Genomic DNA, 24180 nt, shown 5'->3' with positions numbered 1-24180 from the left:
GTATTTTTGATGCTCTTGTTTAGAGGTTCGTATGCGATCGTGTTGTGTACATGTAATTAGCCGAAAATCTTCGTTGTCAGAACAATACTAGCGCCGACGTCTGCTGTATATAGAAGAAGGCTAAATGTAATAAGAAATTTGATGAAAACTTAAATTTAAAATAAAAAATATTTTGTGAAGTCTAACCTCCTTATGCAAAAACGATTATGAAAGTTAACAGTTTCCATATAAAAACACGTTTTAACAACCATTGTTAAATACTAATCGATAAATCAAACATTTTAATGTTTCTTTTAATAAAAATTTTATTAATTTTTTGGCATCAGCTGTTTACACTTTTACATTTCTTGCTCAAGTTAAAACCACGTCCATTGGGCGCTTAAACTAGCATATATAATTTGCTGATTGAGTATTCAAGAACAACTTTCGAGGATTAATTTTAATTTAATCCATAATTCTTCACCTAAAGATTGGCTCTAAGTGAATTAGCCAAACACAAAGTTTAATGCAAAAAGTACAAAAAATAGGTATATTTTTTAACTCTTAATTGAAAACAGACACCTGTCCGCTCAATTTTTTAAATGAACGACGAAAAGCTTTAAACTGTTTTTGTGTCATTTTTAGTATTAGGGGATATAAGGTTTTATTGGTTTTTACCAAATTTCAGTTCTTTAGCTTCAACCGTTTAGGCTGTGCTATGATGGTTCCGTCGGGCAGTAACTTTACCTAGTATAGGAGCTATGACCAATTTTTTCAGTAACATATCTATATAAAAGTAATATTTCAGAAAAATTTTGCATTTACATATATCGTTATTTGGACTTTCATGCACTAAAAAATTAAAAATATCCGCTTATAATATGCAAATGTGAAAAATATGCACCAAAAATATTTCTTTGTGAATGTACATATTAAAAGTTATTCAGATCTTCAGTTTTTGACAACAAATATACAGGTTTTTAAGGACTGTTTTATTTACTATAATACCACATTAACGGAACCACGACCTCGAGAATGACAAATATAAAGACTAAGAAACAACTTTAGGTAGTATATAATGAATTCCATGAAATCAAATAAAGAGTTGACCCATAGTCTTCAGATACTGTATTGGACATATAAGATATACCTACATTAAATTCTTAAAAAAATGCGATTTAAATTTGTTCTAAAAATTTTAAAAATCAAAAAGGCATAAAACTTTGAATATTCATATCTTTAAGAGTTTAAATCGGATTTTGTTGATTTGAAACACAATCTAATACTATGGCTGAAGTCTTTCATTTCAATATAATTAAACCCTTCACCTCCGTGAGAATTTGTCATTCTGAATGAGAATATTCTGAATCCTTATAGATAGTGGAGCCATGTCCGTCTGTCTGTCTGTTGAAATCAGTTTTCTAAAGTCCCCAGATATCTTCTGGATCCAAATCTTCAATAATTCTATCAGACATGCTTTCGAGAAGTTTCCTTTTTCAGCAAAATCTATCCATAAACAACGGAGATATAGGCAAAACCCCGAGGCAAAATCAGAAAATTTCATAAAAAAATAAGCAACAACAATATTGCTTCCCTGCCAGCAACTCAACTTGGATTATTTTTAGTGGAGCCAACTGACTATTTTAACATGGCGATGTCCGACTCTGCATGAATTTTCAACTAGCTTAAAAATATGTAACTAAAATATTAGCTTAAAGGTAACTCTTTATTAACTAACTTAAAGTTAGTTGCAGAAAAGTCAAGTAATAGTTTTCTTCTGTATTCTCTACTGTATTAATTAATTACATTTTAATTAAATATATTTAAAATTTAACTACTAGTTATTACATTGTAGTTCGCTTATAGTCAGTCCGTAAAAGTAAACTAGAAGTGAAATTTTGTCGTAGTCGACTATAAAATTGCTGGTAGGGATATTTCAACTACCGCTAAAAAAAGTGGTAGTGAACATTTTTTTAACTCCCACTAACCATTAGTGGTAGTGAAAATTTTGTACTACAATAAAATAGTGCAAATGTTTAACAGTCACTACATGAATACTTTAATATACAATAAAACCTCAAAAAATGGTGTTTATAAAAATATTCCAAACATATTGAAAACCCAGGAAAAACTGTATTATTTCTACAACTAGTTTTGGAACACATGATTTTAGCCTGAACTTGTTCTAGTTTGGCGTTGAGACCAATGATTTTTGTTCGAGACTGTCACCTTCGGAACTGGTTCTGAGGAAGCGTTGTGGAGTCGACACTCGTTCCTTGGAACGCTTCTGGAACTAGTTAGTGATATACACAAATGAACATGTGTTTTTTTTTCATGATAAGGAGTGCGCAACAGTCCCGATTGTGGCCTAGGTGTATTTCTTCGGGTTTGATGTAATATACATAACCTAAGCCTTTTGACGAACAAAAAAGTACCAAAAAGCCTCATTTTATAGGTTTAAAGGTCTCTACATGGTTTATTTCATGTTTCTAATTTCAATATTATAGAAAACTCTGGGAACGTAGAGTGCATAATTTCATGTTGAATTTCATAATTTTAGGTCAAATATTATATAAATTTTAAAATTTATTAAATTTCTTAATTTTTATACCCTTCACATCCGTGAGAAAGGTATATATAAGTTTGTCATTCCGTTTGTAATTTCTATAATATAATTTTCCAACCCTATAAAGTATATATATTCTGGATCCTTATAGATAGCGGAGTCGATTAAGCCATGTCCGTCTGTCTGTCTGTTGAAATCAGTTTTTAGAAGACCCCAGATATCGGCGAGATCCGGTTATTCTGTTAGACATGCTTTCGAGAAGATCGCTATTTAAAATCAGCAAAATCTGTCTAAAAAACGGAGATATGAAAATATGAAAAAATCCAAAACAACCTCTGAAAATTTCATCAAAAAAGACATATTTTTTATGCTTTTTTAAAAAAGCAACAGCAACACTGTGAATTGGAAATAGATGTACATGTGTTTGTAGATGTATTTGGTTTTATTCAGCTGCTTATTTTGTTTTGTATGTTTGTATGCTGTTGGCTTCATTGAGTTATATATTTTGTTTTCTTTTTGTGAATTCTGTTCGTATATTTGGATGTAGGTTGGTTTTATTGGGTTGTTTGTTTTGTTTTTCGTTATGTATGTTTAGATGTATGCTGGTTTAATTGCCTTGTATATTTTGTTTTTTATTTCGTTTAGCGTTGTTGTTGTTCATTTTGTTTTGCTTTTGGTGTAATAATAATGTAGTCGGGAAAAAATTTAAAATTTATAAAACTAATATGTTTCAAATACACTATGGTGAAGGGTATATAAGATTCGGCACAGTCGAATATAGCACTCTTACTTGTTTTATCTTATATTAAAAAAATAATATTTTATTTTATGAGCAAATAACTATACTTAATAAAATAATTATTTATGTAAAAAAAATCTGAAAATTAATATTTTGTGAACAAAATATAAAAATCACATAACTGTTATTTTCTAAGTGAAAAATAAAACTCTGCTTAAGTTTTATTATCTGAAGAAAAAAGTAAAACTCGGAAAATAATCATTATTTGTTGACTTTTTTAATTAAAATAAAAAATAAAATTTGTAAATGTATAAAACTGTAGATTTTTCAACAAGGATTACTTGCATATACTCCTTATTTCGATATCATGACTCTTTCAATGTGATTTTTTCTCTAAAAAATTAATCAATAATAATTTTTTGCAATCCCTGCATTATTTACATCTGTCAAATTAAAACACAGAAACAAAGTCAAGTTTTACAGTTCAGTCGATTTGATTAGTCCTTTAGTAAGAAAAAGAAACCGAGAACTAAAGAGTCAACTATTTGAAAGTTTCGTAGCGTTTTCGTTCTGTGACGTTCCGTTCACTGTTTATGTGTAGTTAGTTTCTACGTAAGAACGTCCTTGACATATTTCTTTTGTTACTTTTTAGCTTTCGCTTTTTTTAATTTTAAACTTCAAACCATTTATGCCCGAATTAAAGAAGAAGAAATGAAGAAAAAAATTAATTTTGTATATAAAAATTTTAATGACAATTTTTTTGTAAATATTTGCTATTTTAAGAAGTACACAGAAAAAAGTTTCAACATAAATATTATGAACTGTTTTCATTGACTAAAGTTGATAATATTTAAGAATAAGTTCCTAAATATAATTATTTAGAAGCCTTGACTTAAAATATTAAAACTTTTCTTTATATTTTTCTATTTGTTAAAAAAATGTTTGAAATTTTCTTTGATTTTTTTTCTTTATGATTTTTAGTTTGAAAACAATATAAAATAAAAATATAGAAAATTCATTCCAGTTATGTATTATTTTTTTGTGTACATTAATTTTGCTGTTTAATTTTTAAGTATTTCAATTGTAATAATTAAAATTTTTAATAAATGTTCTTCACTTTCTTAAGTTGTTTGAAAATGAGCACTTCAAAATGTAAAAAACTAAGTAATCGGTTCAGAATTTCATATACCTCCCAATCTAATGTACATATTTCCGATAATGTGTTTTCTGTTAATTATTTACGTAATCATTACCAAATAATCATAATATTGGTGTATCGGTCCTATACAAGGTCTCCTTCACATTAAGTCTGTTCGTTTACAAAAAAATGTTTTCTAGATTTACAATTTTTTAAGTTTTCTCTTGTTTTACTATTTTTCCTAGAAATGTATTCAAACAGGGCAAGGAGTTCTATGCAGATGCATGTTTTTTTGTCAGAAACTCATCATAACTTTTAACAGGTTTTCTTTTTGAATCAAAGAATTTGCTACAAAATGGCATTGATTTTTTGTTATAAATGCAAAATGTTTATTTTTTCAAAAACAAATTGTTTTGTTTTTCCTTATTTCATATTTTTAAAACAAATTTGGTATTTACATATGTACTGCCTTATGCAAAAACGATTATTAAGTTAACAATGGTAAACCAGTGTTCAGGAATACATAATAGTCTACTTTTTATTTTGAAATTTCAAGTGGGCAAGGAGTTGTTGTCTACGAATAATTTGATTTTTTTTCTCCGGAATTTTTTCTAGTTCCAAAAATATTACAATATTACTTTATAATTTTTATTTATTTATTTATTCTTCTATGATAAAAAATCTTTCAAATACAAAATTAGTCATTAGTTTGTAACGAAGATAGTATCAAACTATATTTCAAAAGTAAAAAAAAAAATTGTTGATTACGAACGATTATCTATCAATGTATACATATATTGCCTTATTTATAAACATTTATCAAATTTTGTATGAAAGTTTTATATATAAACCTTTGATTAACTTTTATGAATAAGACCCATAGTATATAATTTTTGTTTGATAAATTTCCCTTATTTCACAAATCCATCGAAATAACGGTACCTTGCAAAAATTTTCGTTATCACTTAAAGTCCCTTGCAACACTGGTAACATAATTATTAAAATATGTGTTAATGTAATTTTTTTTCTTTCAGGTCGAGGTATTCGATGTACTTTTTGTGAGAGAACAAGAAAAAAGGCATGTTGTCCACTGCATGTCTTGTGCTCGTAAATTGGCACCTAATTTACAGGGAATTGTCTGTTTGGAAGAATATCGGTTATCAGAACTTTGCCAAATATACGATGCTTTTACTCTTCATAAAACACACGCACTGCCCCAAAGTTCAGCATTAAATCAATGATATACATTATATTTAGATAAATTCATTTTGTTTTAACATTAAAATTAATTTCATATAGATATTATTTATTATAGATTTGTCAAAAACTTCATATACATATGTATGTTTATACACCAACAAAATTGTATTAACAATTACAATAAAATTTACGAAATATTTTTCTGTATTGATCTCATGATTTCGAACGTGATTTTTTTTAATTATCAATTACAATAAAATTACAATTGAATTTTAACTCAATTTTATGAATAGGATGATGATGACCATCCGCCAATTAAAGTGAAACACACCAGAATTTCTATCGGTATAAAAAACCCACTAGCCACAGTGTGAAATGGTATAGTAAGACCTGTGATTGTAAATATATATAAGTTAAACGCATTTAAGTTTTTTAACAATTAGGTTTATTAATCTAAATTGTACTATGCTTAAACATCGGCTTAAAGAAAAATGCAAGTAAGTAATATAAAAAGGAAATAATAAAAAAGATAACCAATAAATAATTGATAAAAAGTTGTTACAGTATTGCTAGTTATAACATAAAAGCTGATCATTAATACTTTTAAAAGTGGGTTAAATTTTGCATAATTTAGTAAAAACTAAAGCCGTTGCCAAACAAAAAATTGTATTCTCTTCACACAGTCGAGATCTGGGAGAATAAAACACGCTTGTCGGTAATTAACGCTTTATCAAAACTTCAAAATTCGCCATTTTTTTGTTTTTCACCCAAATACAAAGATTTTTCTGAATGCGCTCGACGAGGTCTTGAAAAAACATGCTTGGACATACTACTTATCTCTTATAATGTGTCATAACTCTTTTATTAATAAAATAAAATTTCCTTTAAGAACATATAACAATTTTATAGTTTTATAAAAGGTATCTTTTCGCAGAACGCTTTGGCGTAAAAAACTTGTCTATTTTTTGAAAATGTTGCCACTGCGTCCTTCCGAATATGACCTATTTTTTTTATCAAAACTTCAACTTTGGGCGACATGTTCTAAAATCCCAAAGCTAGTATCAGAAAACTGAAAGCAGTTTTGGAAACCTCAATATGTTTTCTATTTACTCCAAAAGTATTTTCCCAGCCCTGAAAGAAATGTGGACCCTATGGGCAAAAATGTAAAAAATTCCAATTTTGGGATTTTAATTCCTATTTTTGGGAATTGTGGGATGCCCTTTGACCTTTTCATTTTTTTTTGCATTTTCTTATTTGAAATGACAAATTTAACAAGCGTTGAAAATTTCATTGAGTTTTATTCATAAATAAAAATTTTGTCTTATATTACATATTTGTTAAATTTCTAAAACTATGATTTATATCAAAATTTTAATAGGGTCGCAGATAGCTGCAACAATTTAGTCCATATTTATCCCTTAATATCATTTTTTAGTTAGATATGGAAATTCTCGTCCCTTTACAGAAAATTTCAAGCCAATATCTCAATTACATTCAAAAATATGTTCATTTAATCCTGTGTCCTTTAATTTCATCTTTTTCATATTTTAGTATTAAGTATGACAGAACATACATTTGGTGTTGAATAAAATATTTGGACAATTTTTAAAAATTATTTAGTTAATTATTTTATTAAAGACTATAACATTGTATATTCAATAAAAAAAATATAATTTTATTATGAGCCACGCACAACAACACCTAAATCACCCCACACAAACCACCTTTCCCGCCCACCGAAATATAAAACACAATTTAATACAATATCATCAGTTAGTATAATAGTTTTTTTATTTGAACTGTTTATCTTAAACATAATACAATTAATTCTTACAACCTACTTATATAGTTAATTCCTAACACTACTTATTTTCTATAAAATAATCTGTCATATCGGTATACATATCCAGAAAGTAATATAAGTCCTTTAAATCTTCCTTGTTTTGAGATGATAGAGTTTCATAACAAATTCATCTTTTTCGCATAGTTGAAAGAACAGGATCAGAAGATAGAAGTAAACTATTAAAAATATCTTCATTCTGTGATTGCCTGGAGCATTTTCTTGAGCTGAATAGTTGAACATGCTTAAAATCTCGATTTCTCGCTTCCTGGGCTTCTTCTGTTAACTCTCAAAGTGGAAGAATATTCGATTCAATCATTATTTGACCATGACACAATACTTTGTGTACTGTTGGTGTTAGTTCCCTCCATGGATACAGAGATACAAGCAGGGTTTGTTTTTGCTTCACTGTGTTTTGCTTTTTCTTATTTGCTTAACTACAACTACGAGAAAATGAAACAGCAAAGGCAAACAGCAAAGTCAAAAAATCAAAATTAAACTCATTAGCTGTAGTGAAATGTTTTCTGCTAACGCATTCAGTCACAGCGATTAATTTCAAACGATCACTACTGCTTACAGCGTTTCAGCTCTTGTGGTTTCTCTTGTTGCACCATTCTCTTCGAAATGTTGTATATTGTGTTTGGGCTTCTTATTCTGTTGACAAGAGCTGAAACGCTGCAAGCAGTAGTGATCGTTTGAAATTAATCGCTGTGACTGACTTCGTTAGCAGAAAACATTTCACTGTACCACTACAGCTAATGAGTTTTTTTCTGTTTCTTCGACTTTGCTGTTTGCTTTTGCTTTGGGTACAACTGCTAAAAAACTTTAAGCAAAGCAGAAATTTAGGTGATTTTGCTAATTTCAAGCAAGCAATACAAACCCTGGATACAAGTAATTTAGAAATTTCAGATGTATATTCCCCAAATCGATTTCCATTAATTTTATGTTTACTATTCAGTGCCATTAAAATAGTGATAACTATTCGAAGCAACTCCTTGTCGATTCCAGTTATTTTTGAAGTAATTTCAAAATCACGAAAAAAACCTTCTCGCGTATTACCGTCATTTGTACTACCGCAACTTGGAAGTGGTTTGTCGATATTTAATCCCATCTGAACTTTAAATTCTTCTTGATTCTGCTTTTTTCCGCAGCTCTCAGTTCTTTCAATTCTTCATTATTTTTTGTTGATTTATTAAGATTCTCTGGCACACTTCTATATTTAAGGTCGTATGCTATGTGTAAAAAGTAATCCAAAAATCATATTCTGGCATGAAGTGGTGAAATTCCGAAAGACAGGACTTCTTCATTAATACCTGTGCTTTTATTTATATTTGAGAATTGCGAATTACATATTGAGCATCTCCAGAAGGAAGAAGTTTCTGTTATGGCATTGCTGACCTTTCCATCAATCATTGTTAAGCTTAGCTGATATGATACGTTAATAGAGAATTGGTTTATTTTTATGCAAATGGGCTCCAGTCCATTTATTTCATCTTTTAAATATTCCACTAAATCTTTTGTTGTTTTCTTTGACTCCTTTATATATTCAAATCCAATGGGTCTACAAACATTTTTTGATCCCGGAGTTGTATTGATCCATATATCTTCAAATGAATTTCCAATGCTTGACGATGATGGATTAAGTGAATATGAACGAATTCGTAATGGCACTAATAATGACATAAATACACTTTTGTAGTCTGCTAATGTCCGACTTCCACAAGCTTGTTTGTATTCTGGAAGTGCTGATAAACCGTCACATCCCCACTTACACATTAAGACAACATCACAGTTATGAATTTTCCTTATTTGGTCTTCTGAAAACTCTGACACAATTCTTAATGCTGTGTTTTCGAGCAAAGATGATATGTCAATACAAGCTTCCACATCATTAACAGCAATAGGTGATGATGGGATAGTTTGTTTTTTTCCTGGATCGCCTTGTATGATGATAATATATTGTGTCCTTTTTCATGCAGAGCTTTCCTTAATATTTGGTACTTACTTCGACTGAGACCCGGTTCCAACATAAGCGCTATTGCTTCCTCTTCAGTAAAATTTGATTGTGATGTTGGAGTTGGTATACTTTCCACAATTCGCTTAAGTCGTTTTGGATGGAAGAATAGTTGCAATATGTACGGCACACAGTGGTATAGGAAAAAAAAGAGGGAAATAATTCGGTAACTTCTAAACAGTTAATCCGGTTTTAATTAAATTTGGTATGCACAAAGAGGAGGTGTTGTCGAGTTTGGGTTTTTTTATTGGCCAACCAGGGGCCCGGCGGGGGGTCCTCAAATTAGGACATCTCGGCTATGTTAAATTTTTAAAACAAACCTATTTCTTCATTTGAGTTCCGATTTAAAAAAATTTCGTATATAGAATTTCCTCATCGAGCACTCGTCGTAGCAGTAAATTATCTCTTATAGTTTAATAGATATTCGCATTTGAAAATTAAAATTTTTACCGCCTTTAATTCAGTTTTTCGATAATAGCGGGTCTAAATATTCCCCATTTTCGCGATTTATTATTATTCGCTTAACAACAAGTTTATATATCAAGCAGTGAAAGAATTATGTAAAAATCATGACTGAGTCCAAAGTTATAGGCATTTTAATTTAAAAAATTAAAAAATGCTATTTTTTGCCATTTTTGGGAAAAAAGTATCTTTTTCTTTGTAAGTTATCTAAAAAGTTTCTAAAAAGATGTATATATAATTTATACTTTTTGGAAAGCTGACTTTACATAAAATACGATTAATGAAACAAAACCTAAAAATTTTTGATACCGAGGGGACCAGGTCCATCCAAAAAACCTCTATTTTTTGGGAAAATTCAATTTTGAGCAAAAATTCTCAAATCGCATAGTCGATATCAAATTATAGTGACCTGTTTTATATGACCCAAAATGTTCTTAATCATTTTGTAACGGGTTTCGATAACTCAGGTATGGGTATAATAGGCAAAAAATCCCATTTTTGACATTTTTTAAAACTTTTTTGGGAATTCCGGGATTTCTAATAAGAAAATTCGAAATTTTTATTTAATTTTGGATTTTGAATAAAAAAATCTACCTAACTGTAAAATTTCATCAAAAAATATTTATAAATAAAATTTTTATTGCAATTTGAAAAATTTGTATCTTCGCAAAAACTGAATAAAAAACATTTTTTCGTTTTCAAAAATTATATACAGTTGTACAATTATATATGTAGAATTGAAAATTTTATAAAATCAGTTGATATAAAACTGAAGAGTGTTCGTTATTCCACTGCTAAATTTCGATCGAAATTTTCTGATGGCTGGATGAATGTGTACGCTATTTGCGTATCAACTGTTGGTGCTCCCTGTAAGCAGTATGAGGATTTGAGCTCAAAATCAAAGAGAAAGGGTTATCAACTTCACTAGAAGACCAAGACGACTGAAAAGAATTGTAAAGAGTATACCCACACCACCATCTGATACAACATTCACTGAGGAAGAAGCTATTGCGCTTATGTTGCAGCTGGGATTAAGTCGTGATAACTACATAACGTTAAGAAAGGCGCTATCTAAAAAAGGAGTGGTTGTTTTACCATCATATGACAAAATAAATGAAAAGTAGAAAAGCATTATATCATCTCCTATTAAAATAACTGATCGGAAGGATGTAATTGGACTCGGCGCTCTACTCGAAAATACTGCTTTGAGGATTGCTTCTGACTTTCTTCAGACCAACTAAAAAAAATAAATTCTTGTGATCTTCAACTCATTTGTAAGTGGGGATGTGATGGATTAAAAGCACTCTCGGAATATAAACAAATCAACACAAGTGAATCATCTTCCGAGTATAAAAGTGTATGGCATCGCTAGTTCCATTAAGAATTCGAAAGTATGCTGACAGCGATTCTCCACCAACCAGTTTCGATGATATTTGGAAGAATTCGACTTCAGGGTCCAAAGCTTTTTGTAGGCCAATAAACTTTGAGTATATAAAGGAATCCAAAACAACAACGCAAGATTTGATAAATCGTATTGAATCAGAAATTAAAAACTTGGAACCTATAACAATCGAAATAGAAAATTATTCGTTTAACATGTCCTATGATTTAAAACTTACAATGATTGATGGGAAAGTAATGCCATTACAGGAACATCATCTACTTGGTACAAATATTTCCAAGCAAAGTTCAATAAATGAGGAAACATTACAATTTGGAATATCTCCACTACATGCTCGCATACGATTTCTGGAACATTTTCTACATTTAGCATATGATTTAAAGTACAGAAGCATACCGGAAAATGCAAACAAAAGTGCAAATAACAATAGGAGTTAATGGAAATTAGAGCCAGTGAGAAAAGAAGAATTCAAGAGGAATTTAAAAAGCGGATGGGATTAAATATGAAAATAATAGTACTAGATAAATTCTCTAAAAGATGTTGAGTTTTCCCTAAATAATTTGACACTTAAAAAACATTAGGTAGGCATGTTATATATCAATGGAAAGGTAATTTTTTCTATTTTTCAAAACTGTATATAATTTTTAAATTGCAATAAAAAATTTATTTATGAATATTTAGTTAGGTAGATTTTTTTACTCAAAATCCAAAATCATAAATTAAATTTCGAATTTTCTTATTAGAAATCCCGGAATTCCCAAAAAAGTTTAAAAAATCCCAAAAATGGGATTTTTGGTTTTTTTCCTATTATATCCATACCAGTGGCGGGGTAATCGAAATCCGTTACAAAATGATTAAGGATATATTAGGTCATATAAAACAGGTCACTATAATTTGATATTGACTATGTGATTTGAGAATTTTTGCTCAAAATTTAATTTTCCATAAAAATAGGGTTTTTGAATGGACCTGGTCCCCTCGGTATCAAAAATTTTTAGGTTTTGTTTCATTTATCGTATTTTATGTCAAGTCAGCTTTCAAAAAAATTATAAATTCTATATACATCTTCTTAGAAACTTTTTAGATAACTTAAAAAGATACTCTTTTCCCAAAAAATAGCAAAAAATCGTTTTTTTTAATTTTTAAATTAAAATGCCTATTTCTACATAATCCTTTCACTGCTTGATATATAAACTTGTTAAGTGAATAAAATAAAAATGGCGAAATTCGGGAATATTTGGACCCGCTATTATCAAAAAACTAAAGTAAGGACGGTAAAAATTTTAAAATTTTAATTTTCAAATGCGAATATCTCCTAAACTATAAGAGATAATTTACTGCTCGATGAGGAAATATATACGAATTTTTTTTTAAATCGGAACTCAAATGAAGAAATAGGTTTGTTTTAAAAATTTAACATAGCCGAGGTGTCCTAATTTGAGGACCCCCCGCCGGGCCCCTGTTACAATGTGGACAATACCTCCTCTTTGTGCATACCAAATTTCATTAAAATCGGATTAACCGTTTAGAAGTTACCGAATTATTTCCGCCTTTTTTTACCTTGAACATAAGTCTTCGTATGACTTGCAAGGCGCTCCTGTTGATGTGTTGTAAGTTGAGATTTCCGTAGTAGTTTTCATCCAACTACAAAATTTTAATCGAAATTTCTTTTGATTTCCATCCACAGACTTACTTTTTACATCAAAAAGTTTTCAATTTTTGATATGCCTGTTTTGTCTACTTTTCTACTATATGTAGTTTTTATATAATTTGAAATGTCTTCAATTCTTTCTGGCCCTTTTGAAGATACACTCCATAAAACGGAACACAACTCTTCGTACTTTAATGTAATCTTCATTGTAGATTTATCAAATATGGTACTTAAAAGTTTACTTATATACCAATTCTTGTCATTTCCGATACAGGTATTCCAAAGTAAAATATTACGAATTGTCTACCTATTAACATTTAGGACTATATTACTATAACCTGTAATTCAGTCATTGATATCTCTTATTAGTGAATGAATCGAAATTATCATTACCTGTATATTTTTACCTACATGAACATAAACGAAACAGAAGGAAATGATCGGTCGAAAAAATTTAGGTAAAAAATAGTTATGAATTTCTGAAAATTTAAGCATAATAGGACCTTTCAATTATAAGGATAAGCAAACAAATATAAAATAGGTAAATATAAGATTTAAATATGTTCTGTCATATTTAATACTAAAATATGAAAAATATTAAATTAAAGGACACAGGATTAAATGAACATATTTTTGAATGTAATTGAGATATTGGCTTGAAAATTTTTGTAAAGAATCCATATCTAACTAAAAAAGATATTAAGGGATAATATGGACTAAATTGTTGTAGCTATCTGCGACCCTATTAAAATTTTGATATAAATCATAGTTTTAGAAATTTAACAAATATGTAATATAAGACAAAATCTTTATTTATGAACAAAACTCAATGAAATTTTCAATGCTTGTTAAATTTGTCATTTCAAGTAAGAAAATGCAAGAAACAATTCCCAAAAATGGGAATGAAAATCCCAAAAATGGGATTATTTACATTTTTGCCCATAGGGTCCACATTTCTTTCAGGGCTGGGAAAATACTTTTGGAGTAAATATAAAACGTATTGAGGTTTCCAAAACTGCTTTCAGTTTTCTGATCCCAGCTTTGGGATTTTAGAACATGTCGCCCAAAGTTGAAGTTTTGATGAAAAATAGGTCATATTCGGAAGGACGCAGTGGCAACATTTTCAAAAAAACGACAAGTTTTTTACGCCAAAGCGTTCTGCTTAAAGATACCTTTTAGAAAACTATAAAATTGTTATATGTTCTTAACGAAAAATTTTTTGGCAAAAAAACGACAAAAATCTAAAATTTTTTGAATTTTTAAATTAAAAAACGTATATTTTTTGATCTGTAAATGATATTGAAAAAAATTGAGGCCATTTGGAGCAAAATTACGCCCGGTATTAAAAAAGTCGGACCAAGGTATGGTAAATTTTGTATCACTAAATTTTTAAATGCCTATAACTCGGATATTATAAGAGATAAGTAGTATGTCCAAGCATGTTTTTTCAGAAATATATATATATATATATATATATATATATATATATATATATATATATTATATATATATATATAATATATATATTATATATATATATATATATATATATATATATATATATATATATATATATAATACTCCTTGGCTACGCTCACGCCAAATTTTATACTGATCGGATCAGCCGTTTAGAAATGCCAGATTTATTTATATATACCACTGTGTTGTATATGTTATATCCCATAACACAAACAAATAACGTATGTATTTATTTTTGCGCTTCTATTAATACTTTCTCACCAGTTAGGTCTTTGACAGGGGACTTAGATCCTTGACAATCAGTTTCGAGTATACACTACTATATGCCTTCTAATGTAATTTTCATCTCATGTTTGTTTCTCCATGAAAGCTTTACACAGGTCGAAAATTGTGGGAATCGGTTCACAATTTCGTATAATCCGCATACAAATGTACATATTTCCGGAAAATGTGTTTAAATAACTTTCGTTAGAATGTCGTTATAATTCATGTAAAAATTTTCCCGATCGGTCCATATTTAGACCGACGTAGATTTTTTATAACTATTTTACTGACGTGGTGTCTGCTAGACACCATTTTTTGAAATCTACTTAAACTATTTCTGTATATAGTTTAAGGGTCTAGCTTCTTATGTATTATAATATTTTTTAACTTCGAAACAACAATGCATATAAGCAGTGTTTATTGACAAGTTAAAAATTTAAAAATCTAAATTACATCATTCTCATAGGTATAAGAAATTTAGGTTAAGAAAACTTGACAAAAATATTAATTTTATATACACAAATGTAACTGAAATTTTTTCCGATCAGTCCACAATTGGGGATAGCTCCTATATAAGGTCCCCACCCGAAAATCACTTATACGCACTTAATGCATTACTTAATTATCGGAAAAAATTTTCCGATCGGTCTACAATTGGTCATAGCTCCCATACAAGGTTATCTGCAGAAAAACATTTACGCGCATATAACTCATTGACAAATAATGAAATTCATAAAAAAATTGCTATAAATTTGTTACAAGGATCCGTTCCGAAAATTGTGTAAACGCATATTACCTATAATTGTTCCCTCTTCTGAAAATCTCTTTAACCTACATTACTCATTACAAAATAACGTTATTGATAGACAATTTGGAACAAATATTACTTTTATATACAGAATGGATACTGTTACATTTTTGTACGATCGGTTCATAATTCGAGATAGGTATATTTTACGATGCATCCATAATTGGTCATAGCTTCCATACAAAGTCCCTATCCGAAAGCCACATTCACCACATAACTAGTCACATTATTTTTACTAAAATTAGTTTATAATGAACCATTTGTGTACAAAAGGGTGTCCCGTGGACTACTTCTAAGGAGAAATAGCTCTAAAACGATGCGCTTCAATGCACTATATATATGAAAAAATAAAAAAACATGTTTTTGTGTTAGAAATCTTGATCTCAGTACAATATATTCAAAATTTTTTTTGCAATTTTTTCGAATTTGGTGTCTAAAGTTTCGTAAATTTCACATAATGGCAGGAAAAGTCATATACATTTCGAAAAATTATAAAAAATAAGAAATGGAATAAACCAAATGTAAAACTATTTTTAAATTTGTTTTTGTATGAATAAAAATCAAAGACAGTAACGTTTATAAGTTCTATTATAAAACATAAACTTTATTAATCATTTTTAATCAAAACTATTTTTTTCAAAAATGAAAATTAATATTTTTTGTTTACAAAATAAAACATATTTGTTAAGTTTTATTATTTTGATCAAAATATAGAAATCATGTTTGAAGTTTTATTTTTTTTTAACAAAATCATTATTCATAAAGTTTTTGTTTATTATTCAACAAGTAAGAGTGTTATATTCAGTGTTATATTAATGAGCGTGGTAGTCATTTTCTGGAGGGGACCTTATATGGGGGGTAGGGTCAATCATGAACCGATCCTCATAAAATTTTTTAGATAGATTTTGACTTACAGCTGTGTTCAAAAAAATAAGAGTGAGACTTTAAAATAATTGTGCAGCGTATTTTAAAAAGAAACATTTACGGAAATCCAATATTTTTCACGATATTTGTTTGTTGAGTGTTTAAAATAACAATCGAATGCAAATTTTTATATATCTTCATTTGTTTTTTTGTTATTTACTTTTTTCGAAATCCATACCCGATTACGACTGTTCAAAAAAATAGGAGTACTGTATATTTTCTCATCTGAGTTGGATTATTCTTCATTATTTATAGTAAATATTAAAAAGATAATATAAATCCCTTCTATTTAAATGATTTTAGGCAATTTTAAACAGAGTTCACGTATATTTCATTAAAAATCCTGTAAGAAAATGTCAGGATTTAGAAAATGTGACATTTGTTAAAATATCTCGTAAATTGTGAAGATATCGCAAAAATAAAAATTTTAAATCTCGAACGTGATTTCATTAAATGATTATTTAAATACTTTATGAAGTATTTTTTTTAAATCCTTAATAAAAACTGAAGATTTTATTAAAAAATGTTAAACGCTTTCGGTAATGTTTTAAAATTAACCACATTATTGCGTCCCAAAATAGAAACTAACCTGGATTGTAGTTGTGAAATATCGTGATCAATTTTAAATTAGTTCAGATTAATTCTTAACGAAAATGTTTGAAAAAAAATCAATTTCAGACCATAAAGGATTAGTGAAAGTTTACAAGGTAACGCATTTAGAGGTGGTTTCAAACATGAATTTCTAATGCAAGAATACGAAAAGGAACTATGTTTCTAGATCTAAATGAATTCAGAAAATATGTTGAAAGTCCATTAATAGAAAAATATAAAGCTTTAACAAACTTTCTAAGAAGTATAACACCTTACAACAACATTTTTCACACACGACCCAAACAATATACATACAAAAGCACATAATTTATATGGTATAACTGCGTATGGACAAACGATCATTTTCTGATCGTTTGTCCTTTTTAAAGGACTTTAAAATTTGAGGTACATTTACTTTTCAAAAATTTTTATAAAATATTTTTTGCCACCCTATTATAACAAATGGGTATCAAACTAAAGAGGACAAATGCAGTATTTTTATCTTGTATTTTGTTTTATTTTTTAAGAATAAAAAGATGTAAAAATATCCTTATAAAAGTTTATCCTTGATATTTTATACAAAATTGTTCAACAAAAAATATTCATAATAAAAACATTAGAATGGAGTACAAAAGTCTAAAATTTGGTCATCATAGCTCCATTTGTTTAATTTTTATAATATTTTTAAATATCTCAATAAATTAATTAATAAAATTTTCCCCTCTGAAAATTTCAAAGCCCTTTTTTTGTTAAATTATTATGTAGAAAAATTAGAAATTTGATATTGCGGAACCGAGTTTCTTTATCTCTATGATAAATAGTTAAAAAAGTGGAAACTTTGAAGAATATGAAAGGATAAAAATCGATTAAGGATATCTTGCATTTTTTATTCTTTCATGTTAAAACTACCTTCTGGGAAAGTATATTTTCCTTTATAATTTAACACAATTATTCCGAACTCTATAGTTATTCTAAATTCTATATATGTATCTTATAAAAATACCTTTGACCTCCCAATAATGTTATCAAAGTAGTTTATTATATAGTTTTCATTAAAAAATACAACAGGGCGAAGATATACCATGTGCAATTAGTAAACCACGATATACATAAATATTTAAACAAGTTAGGAATGTACAGCCGGACTGGGCCGAGCATATTATACCATACACCGTTGTAAATTTCTTTCAAATATGATTTATTTCAGAAAATAAAATATTTATGTTGAATTTTATTTCAATTGCGACATATTGAAGAAAAATTAATTTTCTGAAAGTGGGCTAGAGTCAAATAGAGATTAAAGGCCTGCACTGGACAACAATAATGCGACAATTATCGTGTGCGCCCTCATAATCACAAGAAATTTTTAAACAAATTGTCGCTTTATTGCTGGCCTGCACAAGACATAATATGTATATTACAAAATTAAGAGGAGACATTTATGTCTAAATATATAAACGTTTTTTATGTTGCTTTTCATCGAGATATTAATGTTAATATTAATAATATTATAATTTATATTTATAATAATATTGCGCTTATCATATTATCCTGAAGTGGATTTTATAATTCGGAACATGCTTGTTTTAATCACTAAACCGTCATAATCATACGAAATAAAATTTTATATGGTTTAAGTCCTGTTATCTCAACCGAAAACTGTCAATTTAACGTTAGGATAAAAAATTAACAGACATTGATATAATGGGGGTAGGTAATTGGTATAAATAATAAATTAAACAAAATATATACAACAAAATTTTTTAATTTGTATGCATCTTAACTTTTAATTTTTTTACAAAGAACTAATAAAGATAAAGACATGAAATTTTGGGAGTCTGCAACTCCATATTTGTAAATATAACATCTATTTTTTTCTAAAAAAACTGACTATAGAAAATAAGGATATTAAAGGATTTAATGGACATTTTTAAAGTTTTTTTGTTCTATCATTTTAAAACTATTTTACTTATTTGTAAAAATACTGTTATTCACCTCTTTCAATCGATACTTATATTGACCTGCTAGACCAAATTTAAGCTAAATATAATTATACTTACTCTTCCTTTCAAACTTTAAAGTCCTTTTAAAGGAAGAAACGATCAGAAAACAAAAAACCAAAAATGTAGTTTAACTATATCATGTATATAGTTTCCAACGTATATGGTTTTGCTCATGTGTGCAACAATTTTTCCCAATTTATTGTACGGTGTAATAGGAATGATTCATAATGGGCCTTGATAAAAAGGGTATAGCAGTTATAATCACCCCTAATAGAATTATAATTTAAGTATATTAATCACCCTAATAATGTAATAATTTAAGTATACTTATTACTCATATTATAATTCACATGAAATCGATCAATAAAAACGCTTGCCCACAAAAACTTAAGTTCAACATAAAATCAATTGTTTTCCATTAAAATGAAAACAATGTTGCAACACAATAAAAACGCTTGCTCGCAAAAACTAAAATAAACATACGTATAAATATTAACACTAAAATTCAACATAAATTCAATTGCTTTCCATTAAAGTAAAAACTTGCATGTTTGTCCACAGCATTGTGTACAAACATGCATACATACAAACCAAAACACAATATTGTTATCAACAATTGCGGGCGGTCAAGCTTTGTTTTAAAAAGTAGAACAACAAACCTAAGATCGATTTCAAAACAATGAAATTATCAAATAAGCATTTATTTTAAACATTGATTTTAAAATAATGTAATTATCAAATAAGCACTTTTTTAGATTTAAGATTCAAGAAAATTAAATAAAGTTTAGTATTATACTCACTCCCAAAACATCAACACTATAATTGGTGAAAGGATCCTAAAAATAATACGAAAGATCGTATTAAGGATTCAGTGAAACGAATAATAATAAGAAAGATCTTTTTAATTGTTCAGTGAAAAAATACTAATAAGAAAGATCTTATTAATTGTTCAGTGGAAAAATACTAATAAGAAAGATCTTATTAATTGTTCAGTGAAAAAATACTAATAAGAAAGATCTTATTAATTAAAGTGAAAAAATACTAATAAGAAAGATCTTATTAAGGATTCATTTCAGTGAAAAAAAAAATTTTATATACAGTTAATCCCAAAAATAAGTATACAGAGAATAAAATAATAATACGAAAAATCGTATTTTTAAGATCCAGTTAAAAAAAACACGAAAAAAGAAGAAATATTTTAAATAAAGTGACAATATAATAACTAAAGCTATATTAAACTACGAATATATAATTAGACTGTGATGTTTTAAATAACTTAAACTGTATTAAACTATGAAAATATACTAAACATCAAATATAAAAAAAGAGAAAAAACAACTACACTGCTGAACTATGAAAGAATAATTGAACTGTGAGAAAAATATATAATAATAATAAATAAAATAAATCACTAAAATTATGTGGAGGAAGAATCAAAATCACAACCAAGGAAGCACTTAATGAAGAATCAAAATCACAGCCAAAAAGACACAGAAGGAAGAATCAAAATCACAGCCAAGAAACTACTGAAGGAAGAACTGAAATCACAACCACTGAAGGAAGAATCAAAATCATAGCCAGGAATTCACTGAAGGAAGAATCAAAATCATAGCCAAGAAACTACTGAAGGAAGAACTGAAATCACAACCAACTAGTAATCAAGCAGTAATCGTAAGCCTTAAGTTTAATATCATATATAATCATAAGTCTTGAGTTTAATATTATATATATAATCCTAAGACTAAAAGTTTAATATACATAGAAAGTTTAATATACATAAGGGAATTTTATTGTAAAATTTTTTGTTTGTGTGGACTAATAAATTGACAATTGAAAGAGACAAAGTAAGAAAATGTCGAACCCTCAGATAGACCCAATTAAATATTTAAATACCTTGCCACTCTTTGACGGAAATCAGGACGATTTGAACACTTTCACTAGATTAGTGGATAGAATCTATCCATTACTTACAAATTATGATGAGAACTCACAGCTACTATTTTTGGACATTGTTAGGAGCAAAATCATCGGTAAGGCAAAGGAATGCATTGAAATTAATACACAAGCCCAATCCTGGCAGGGCATAAAGACCGTATTGAAAAATAATTTTGGGGAGAAAAAGTCGTGTGAAGAACTTTACGATGACTTAAGGACAGTCACCTTTGATACGACAACGATTGACTTTTATAATGACATAAAATTTCATTTAAGACGTTTGAATAATAAGGCATCGATGATAATGGGCGAGGTCGAAGGTCTTAATCAAGTGAGTATTAATAACCAGAGATCTGCGTTACATATTTTTAAGAATAAAATGCCAGAACCAATGAGGACGGTATTGTCGTGTAGAAATCCTGCTTCCTTGGAGGAAGCTATGGATATATTGTTTGAAGGTGGTAACGATAAAATAAGCAAAGATGGACAGTTTACGAAGAATCAAAATAAAGACAAGGTTAAAGAATATAGTGGTGTGAATAATAAACAGGATTATCGATATAATGATAATAGAACAAATAACTATCGCGGACCGAACAATGACTATCGACAAAGACATTTCAGTAGTCAACGTGACTACCAAACTGATAGACGAAATAATTACCAATACCAAGGACAGAATAACGGCTCTAACCAAACTGCACAGAATCAGAGTTATTATAGAAGTGGTGGTCAAGATCAACCACAATCGCGAAGACTCTGTGATGGTGGTGCACGACAACCACAATTGCAGAGATTTCGTGGTGATAATGTGCATCAATCACAATCGCAAAGGTTTTATAATGGAAATAATGGTTGTCAAAATCCTCAACAACAATTTGAGCCAATGGACATAAGTAAGGTAGAGGTGTCTGAAAATTTTCGGGAGCCGGCCTCGGGGGCATTTTTAACAATTAAAACTAGGTTAGGATTAATTGTAGACACGGGCGCGACAAATTCAATTTTGAATCCAGGTATTTGTAACCCGGAAAGGATTCATTCGACGAATCCTCTTTTGATAAAGACACTACAACATCGGGTTTATGTTAGCGAAAAGGCCATAGTGCCCATTTTTGAGGAGTTTGATGATGGTGATGTGAGGAAAACACTTGAGTTTTATATAGTGAAGTTCCATGATTTTTATGATGGTTTGATGGTAATGATATATTGCGACCGTTGAACGCCTGTATAGATTATAAGAATAAGCAGATAACTATCGGTAATAAAACATTTCCGATGTTGTTTGAGAGCGAAGTGCCGGAAGGAAGAATGATGAAAGTTCCACTTGATTCAGATTTGGCTTATTTTAGGGAAGAAAACCGGGGTGGAATTTTAAGGGAAGAAATATTGGAAACGGAAAATGGAGAATTGGAAATAAATTTGTTGTCTGATGACAATCGTCTGACTACGCAGAAGGTAGATCACGAGAATTTCAATGTAATTGAGAGAAAAGAAATCAAACCAATTATGGAACAGATTCGGACAGAACATTTTAACGTCGAGGAGAAATCGGAAATTTTGAAACTGTTAAGGAGGTATTCGGATATTTTCTATCGGGAGAATTCGAGATTGATTTTTAAACATCTGCTATAAAGCATGAGATTAGGACTACTAATAATATACCCATATATACTAAATCATTAGAGAGGAAGATGCCCATAAGACCGCCTTCACTGTGGAAGGAGGTCATTATGAGTTCTTACGAATGCCGTTTGGGTTGAAGACAGCCCCGGCGACATTTCAGAGACTTATGAACAATGTTCTTAGGGACTACATAAACAAGATCTGCTTAGTTTATTTGGATGATATTTTCATCTTTTCTACCTCTCTTCAAGAACACATTAACTCAATCAACCTGATTTTTCGCCGCTTACAAAAAGCAAACCTTAAGGTGCAATTGGATAAATCAGAATTTCTCAAAAGAGAAACTGAATTCCTTGGCCATATTGTTACTCCCTTTGAAATAAAAGCGAATCCTGGGAAAATCGAATGTGTAAAGAATTTCCCACTTCCAAAGACCCCCAAACAAATAAAACAATTTCTTGGATTAACAGGATATTATAGAAAATTCATCAAGGATTACTCCTTGATCGCTAAACCAATGACCAAGTACTTGAAAAAAGATGCCAAGATTAACATCAGACCCACAATACTTGGATAGTTTAAATACCCTCAGGACTCTGCATACGCATGATCCAATTCTTACATACCCAGATTTTTCAAAAAAGTTTACTCTTACAACAGACGCGAGTAATTTCGCTTTGGGAGCAATACTCTCACAAGATAATCACCCAATTTGCTATGCAAGTCGTACCCTTAATGAACACGAGTGTAATTATAACACCATTGAAAAAGAATTACTGGCTATCGTCTAGGCCACTAAATATTTCCGTCCATATCTTTTTGGACGAAAGTTCATAATTGAGACCGACCATAAACCTCTCACATGGCTGTTTTCGGTTAAAGAACCAGGTCCTAAATTGGTGAGATGGAGACTCAAACTCTCCGAATATGACTATGAAATCAAATATAAGAAAGGAACAAAAAATGGAAACGCCGATGCATTGTCAAGAATAGAACCCGAATCCGTTGATATTAATGCTCTGGAGTCCGGGTTTGGTATAGAGTAAACAGAATCACCCATAAATATATTCAAGAATCAAATTATTATTAAGAAGGTCACTTCAGGTGCGGCTAGAATTAAAAATAAGAAAATATTTAAGAATACCAGGAAGACAATAGGAGTCAGAGAACTCGATAGAGAGACCTCAATCTCCTTGTTGAAGAATCATTTCGATTCAAATAAACTGAACGCGGTTATTGTGGAAGACATATTTTTTGACATGATAAAGAATACTTACGAAGAACTCTTTTCGAACAATGATAAATTTAGAATAATAAGGTGCACTAGGTTGCTCAGGGATGTTGGGGATGAGAATGAATTAATGGAGATTATAGAAAGGGAACATTTGAGTAAAAATCATCGCGAAATACAGTCCGTCTACGAGGAATTGAGGACTGAAATATACAATCCTCACCTAAAATTGAGAATAACATAATTCTTCAATAATTGTGAAGTCTGCACCATTGAAAAATATGATAGGAAACCACCGAAGATACCATTTAAGATAACTGAAACCCCTTTT

At 29.2% G+C, this 24180-nt stretch overlaps 1 protein-coding gene across 2 annotated transcripts in view; it reads left to right on the top strand.

The window, feature by feature from the left end:
- The window catches only part of LOC111684696 (lysine-specific demethylase 6A), a 255112-nt gene extending 249385 nt beyond the window's left edge, over positions 1–5727 (top strand). For both annotated transcript variants that reach the window (XM_046945140.1, XM_046945141.1), the window contains one exon: positions 5457–5727. In XM_046945140.1, coding sequence (XP_046801096.1) covers positions 5457–5663 — 207 coding nt within the window. In that variant the 3' untranslated portion in view covers positions 5664–5727. The remainder of the gene's footprint in view (positions 1–5456) is intronic.
- Positions 5728–24180: the final 18453 nt, after the last annotated feature.

This window comes from Lucilia cuprina, chromosome 2 (genome assembly GCF_022045245.1).
Source record: "Lucilia cuprina isolate Lc7/37 chromosome 2, ASM2204524v1, whole genome shotgun sequence".
Taxonomy (NCBI): Eukaryota; Metazoa; Arthropoda; class Insecta; order Diptera; family Calliphoridae; genus Lucilia; species Lucilia cuprina.
Note: the sequence above shows the minus strand (reverse complement) of the source record. Positions and strands in the feature narration are given on the sequence as shown.